We start from the raw sequence: 6,856 nt of genomic DNA, 5'->3' as shown, positions 1-6,856 counted from the left end.
TATATATATATATATATATATATAGGGTGAGGTTCAATAGAGAACCATAATTAACCAAGGAACCAATCTTTTTTTCAACTTTTAGAACTTATTTTTTATAAAAAAAAAACTAAAAATACAGAAATTCATAACTTTTTATCTTTTTTCCAATGATATAAAATTCGATTTTTTTACGTCAAATTCACAATGTGAATCTTTGAAAATTCACAACGTGAATCCGGATTCAAACGGTGAATCCGAAAAATATTTTTCACATTCACAATGTTAATATATGAATTTAGATATTTTTAGATTTTTTTTTTTCGATAAAGAATAAGTTCTAGAAATTAAAAAAGAGATTTGGTTCTTTGAAGAGTCAATGATTATGGTTCTCTATTGAACTTTTTCCTATATATATATATATATATATATATATATATATATATATATATATATATATATATATATATCTCCATACCTAATAAAAGAGTGACACATTTGCCACGTGTCAATCAATTAGAGTTTCACATTAATTATTTGCCACTTGTCATTCTAAGGTTTTTCCTCATTAATTAAATTTCCACTAATTCACTCTTCTATTTTATACATATCAAACACCTCAACAAAAAATGTATTTGTAATATCTATTGCCTAATTTACTAAATTATTAATTTTTTTTTATCATTGCTCAATAATCACCTTATAATTTAATTAAAATTATTTTTACCTTTCTAATCCGTGGTGCCCACGGGTTATAAACTAGTATATATATATAGGTCTAGGTTATTCTATTCAAAATAATTATTGTGTTATTGTATGCATATATGTGGGCCACTCAATTTTACTTATTTTAAGAAAGTGATTATTACACATTATTTAATTAAATATAATTGAAAAATACCATCTAATTTAACTAGAAAGGTATTTTAGTCCATTAATATAAATTTTATAAAGGAAATTTGCATATTTTAAGGAAAATTGCATATTTTAAGGGAAAATAGATTCTATTAATTTTAAAAATCTGATTGTATGGATGATTATTCTCCTAATTCGGAAATTCTATGTTTATCAATATATTGAAAAATAATAACTATGATTGAACCATACAAGAATATACATTTTGACATAATATATATTTTGATTTAATGAACTTCTTGAAGAATAACAAAATTTTGGATAAAAGTTAAAAAAAAAAATCATTACATTCTTATAAAAGAAAAAAAAAATATACTATTCTATGAGAATTTTACACTTATTAATAACATCTTCAAATCTTCTTCTGAATCTAAATCGTAATCGAATCAAATACTTTTTTGTTGCGACAGGGGGATACAAACGACACCAACAAGTCGGAGATTGGTGGAGGAGTAAAAATCGGGAGGGATGAGCTGCTGGTGATCTCGATTGAAGTAGGAGGCACGGGTTGAGTCGGTGACTTGCTGGTGAGGGATGAGGCGTAGATGTATCGTAGGGTTTTAAACTAAATTCCTAATACAAAGGGATATTAAATGTTTTCAATATTTACTAAAAATAAAATGTTTCAAGATTACTATTATACCCCTTAAACAATTTATTAATTATTTAATATTTCTTAAAAATTGATTGGCCCACATTGATTCATATAATAACACAATAATTACTTTAAACACCTGAACCTAGCTCTCTCTCTCTCTCTCTCTCTATATATATATATATATATATATATATATATATATATATATATATATATATATAGTTTGGAACAATATAGTTAGGAACAATATAGTTTGTCCTCTTCAGATTTTGACCATAATATTTTGTGGGTATTACAGATTTCGTCAATCCTATATATAATGAATCCACTGATCTCATTACATTTCTACCCATCTTTGCTTCCAACAACCTTCCCGATTTTCTACCACCATATGACCTCTCCTCCTAATAGGGTTTTTTCTTCCATACCCACCGATAGGTCCTTCCAAAATCAGAAACGTAATGAGATTGGAGGCCCTTCCACCGACATTTGCCAAACACTGTCATCCCTATCATTCTCTCAATTTCTTCCGACGAAGCAGGCAACGCTTTCGAACCTATCACACACCGTTATCGTCTTTCTCTTCAATTCCATGTTTCTCTTCGTTAATTCAAAAGACTTGTGATTTTTGTCTTTCTTACCCTCTAACAAACAGACATCCATGTACGTATGATAGAGACTACAATCTACAACTTGGTAAGTACTTTCTCTACATTTATTTGGGGATTTTTTGATTTATTTTTTCTTAGTTTATTGAACCAGTCTGGTTTAACATTTGTATGTATTTGTATGTATATATGTGTATCTATATGCTTAACTCTATAAATTTAATTAATTGTTTGTTGGGATTTTTGTTTGTGTGTGTTTGTAGGAATTTACCTTCACATCCTAGCTTAAATCCCAATCCTTAGCATCTTTTGGAAGTTAGCCAAAGTGTTTGGGAATGAGATGATTTAGTTACAGTGAACCAAAAAACATTTTCAAAACTAAAGCTTGAAAATACTAATATGTTAAGTTAAACCAGAGGAACTTAGCTATAAGGTCGTGATTGTAAGATTTGCCTTCTCTTTTGATTTTTGCTTCACGATATGTTGGGGTTTCCCTCGATTTTTGGTGTTCGTTTGGATGGATCGGTTTGATCCAATTTAATCAAGTGAAACCAAATTGATTTCGGTTTTCAAAACATAGATCTGAATAGTCCAAACTAAATTCAAATTCGATCCGATCTAATTACAGTATAATGCGCACTACAACTAGCAGCCCCTTACTAGTATGGGAAAAGGCTAGCGCGCAAGGGCTGATGAAAAGCCAGCAACTTGATCGGTTTTTATAATTTGGTTTTTAGAAACTAAAACATTTTAAAACGACATATAATTATAATATTACCGAATTTTACACAAGAAGAAAAAACAAATTATTTAGTTACAATTTAAAATTTATAAACAACTATTAAGAAGGTACATTATATTTTAATATTTTATAGATAAAAAACTTTTGAGAGAAAATTTATATTAATATTTTTTATTAGGTGAAACTTGTTGAACCTATTTCAAAAAATAAATTACAAAATTAATAAATAATTATAGATATATTAAAAATTATTAAATAATAAACTGGTATTCGGTTTTTTTGGACTGTTCGGTTCTTATTTTATAAACCATAACCAATCCAAAATCCAAAATAATAATTCGTTTTTGTTGAAAACCAATCCAAAATCCGAATATCTGAACCAAATTGTAATTTGGTTTTATCCAAATACTGAATAACCCTAATTGTAATACAATTTCTGCACCTTTTTGTAGGATTTCTTGAAGATAAGATGCTTGCTCGCTGCAAAAAAAACTTCAGAAGGATTAACATGGTGTGAATCTTATTTCCATTTCTTTCTATGGGCACTTTGTATGTGGAGTTGGTTGATAATACATTAAGTTAATAAATTGCATGTTTGAGTTTCTGACTTCGTTTTCTGAGTATTTTGCATAGTTTAAAAAGGTCTCTCTGTTTTCTTTGGAAGTTGATTTGGTTTATCTTAGTTGCATGTTGTGGATCAAACCGATACAACGCATATGCATATGTGGGATTGGTTTAATTAAGGTTTGTAAAATTAATTAGAATTGAAGAAGAGATTAGGGATCAATCAAGATATGTTGGTGATGATCGGAGACATTCGTGAACAAGAAATGTGTTTTTGATTTAATACTTAGGTTATACTAATACATCTAATAGTAATGCCAATTTATTGTGTTGGATCATAATTTTTCTTTTATTAGTTCTAATTTGTATGGAGGAGTGTTTTGTGTTATGATGTGTGAACAAAAGTTTGATGTAAAACTAAACCAACCTTAGTCATTTATAAATTGCACATGCTATGATACTTTCAAGTTGTTATTAGATGAGTCATTATTCATTGTAATATCTTTTTTATGCACAAGCATATAAAATGATATAATATGTAAAATACGATTGATTAAACCGAAAAGTAGGATATTCTTTGTTTTCTTTGTTTATAGTTTTTGGATCTTTGACTTGACTATTATTAAGGTTATTGGGCTATAACACATTTGACTTAAAACATGGGGTATAGACCACCCTTGGGGTATAGCCACGGAGGTGCTTCTGCGTACCTCGTTAACAGCTCTGTGGAACTATTCATTGATTTTTTTTTCATAAATACCCCTGATTTAGTTATGATTTTGCCATTCCGCGGAGCTACAGTGGATACTGCAAAGCCTTCGGAGCTTGCCTTCGCGGAAAACATGTCTATATATGGAAATCTGATTTTTTATGACTAAAATTTAAAATTCCACCCACCACCACCCAAAAAATATCTATTAGTGACATAATACGTATATAAAATATTATAAAAAAGCATTACAAAAGGTGCTAAAAATAGTTTTTTATTGATCTGACATAATAAATAACTTTAAAATTAGTTAACCAATAAGGACAAAGAGTTTCTAGTCCAGCGGTATTCGATGTTGTCCTTCCACATTGAGGTCGAGGGTTTAAGTCTGATTGTAGACATATGTGAAATAATTTAGAAGTAGTTTAATATATTTGTCGTTTAAAAAAAAATTAACCAATAAGGATTACTCTGTAACGTTTTTAAACACGTGTCTTCCATCATATATAAAACTCTTTTTTAAATCTCAGAACCATTAAACACAACAACATAAAAATTAGAAATTTCAAATTAAACCAAACATATGACGAGACGAGATATGTAAATGGTTGTTTTACATATGCAACCTTAAACCCCGGCCCTAAGCACAAACACTTTCCCTCCTTAAGTTGTCTTACAATTTAAGCAGTCATTTAACATTTTTATAATAATGTTATGGTGAAATATTAATTAAATACAACTGTTTTATATATTATCAATTATGTTTTGGCAAAGGATTCAATTTCTTGTTTATCTCTTCAAGTTTCTTCATCCTCGCCATTTCACTTTCAGTAATAAGCTGCAAAATTTAATATAAAACATATCTTGTTAATCAGGGACATAATTATATCATGAAATATATATACTTAATTACTGTTTTAATAAAGTTAAAAGGATTATTTAGTTTTTTTTTGGAAACCACGAATATATAAAAAGAACCCGCTCCTAACAAGACATTAGCGGGAACAAAAAAAAAAGGATTACTTAGAATAAAAATAATAAAACAAAGTAAAATCACCTCCATTAATCTGGTAACTAGCTGAGCTTTCTCCTTGTTTTTCTCGTTGAATGCCTCAACTGCTTCTTTATATTCTTTTTCCTGCAAATCATTCACATCACATTTCACTGAATAAAACCAGAAGAATAAAAGATATAAAATAATTATAACGTCTCACCTTTTAAGTAAACCCTCATCCCACTGGATCTTATAAATAAACTTATGCAGTTTATCAAATATATGATTCATGTGTATGAGTGATTCGGCTATATTTAGTGCTCGTAAAAATTATCAGGTCTAACTATAATAACTGCCGTAACTAAACAATAATATTCTAAAAAAGATGTATATCAAATAAAAATAAAAGATATACAATAATTATAACATCTCACCTTTTTAAGACAATTTTGTCCTAACGACTTTAGTTCTTTATTGACCAAGTCAACCTTCTTTCTTACATTTGCTCCTTCCTTCCAACTTGGATCATCTAGGGATTCAAGATCCTACCATAAGAATTTTCATATTTATTAATCCAAACAATAATTACAATATTAATCTTATACAAAAATTCAGAAACTAAAATCCGATGCATATTTAAAAAAAAAAAAAAAAAAAAAAAAAAAAAAAAAAAAAAAAAAACCAACAGTTTACAACAAAACTTATTTAAATGATTAGAAGTTACCATCTTAGAATAGTGGCATGAGAAGACTAATAATTAACCACATACTATTTTCATTATTAATTACATGGAAAAGTTTTACTTACATTGCGAATTTCAGCCAACTTTTTGGTTTCTTGTTCAACGCGACTTAGTTGAGCTTGAACTCTCTCCTTGACTTCCATCTTCTTCTTTGTGATCTCTTCTTCTTTAGCACGAAAAGCAAACAAGGCTGATTTGGAAAGCTCATCATCACAGTCGATTAATGGGTTATCCTGACTTGCCCTTAGTCCCAAGCTCTTCATGCGAATCATCTTTTGAGATGATTGCTGTTGATCCAATGGCAATTGTGAAGGTATGCATGCCATTTTTTCAACAATAATGGACGCTCTTTTCTTATGTAGGGATGATGGGTCTCTTTTGCTTGGCTTAGAGATGCTCAATCTATGTTGGGTTTTGAAAAAAAGGCCACCAAATATAGTAAGAGACTAGCTTTCTTGACAACAAATATGAGGTGGAAAGCCAAAAAATGTCCAACTAATTACGTATTTTATAATACAAAAGGGAGAAACCACATCATGGTTATTTATCTTTTTATTTGTTAATGGAGATATGGGGACATATATATGTCATTCTCATTTTGTAATTCGAGTATTCAAAATTTTAAAAGTGATTGTATTATAACTTATACGACGATTGTAAAATTTCGATATCAAAGTTACATCCTAATCCAATAACCTTTTGATTAATTTAATACTAATATGTTAAAGTAGTTAAAACCTTACGTGTTAAGGCTCATAAACTTATTATTGTATTTATTTATGTCAAAATGACAATCTTTATCTTTATATTCTACTTAATACCCTAACATATTTTCTAATCATATGAAGAAAATACGGTTTGCACTTTGCATGAAGAGGGAGTATGGTCAAATCTTCTTCTAAATAAAAAGAAAAGACAATGTGGGGTGTAAGCTTTTTTAATAGTGGAATTCCGTCGATGTCATTGTCACTTTGAGAATATAAATTCAAAAACTATTGCCGGGTA

At 28.8% G+C, this 6,856-nt stretch overlaps 1 protein-coding gene across 1 annotated transcript; it reads right to left on the bottom strand.

Moving 5' to 3' along the window:
• Positions 1 to 4,665: 4,665 nt before the first annotated feature.
• Positions 4,666 to 6,323, bottom strand: LOC111901421 (uncharacterized). Its single transcript, XM_023897269.3, has 4 exons — positions 5,917 to 6,323; positions 5,544 to 5,654; positions 5,173 to 5,253; positions 4,666 to 4,953 (listed from the first exon to the last, which is right to left on the bottom strand). The coding sequence occupies exons 1-4, from the start codon at positions 6,175 to 6,177 to the stop codon at positions 4,870 to 4,872; spliced, it is 537 nt and encodes a 178-aa protein (XP_023753037.1). The 5' UTR covers positions 6,178 to 6,323; the 3' UTR covers positions 4,666 to 4,869.
• Positions 6,324 to 6,856: the final 533 nt, after the last annotated feature.

The sequence above is a fragment of the Lactuca sativa genome, chromosome 2 (genome assembly GCF_002870075.4).
Source record: "Lactuca sativa cultivar Salinas chromosome 2, Lsat_Salinas_v11, whole genome shotgun sequence".
NCBI classification, from domain to species: Eukaryota; Viridiplantae; Streptophyta; class Magnoliopsida; order Asterales; family Asteraceae; genus Lactuca; species Lactuca sativa.
Note: the sequence above shows the minus strand (reverse complement) of the source record. Positions and strands in the feature narration are given on the sequence as shown.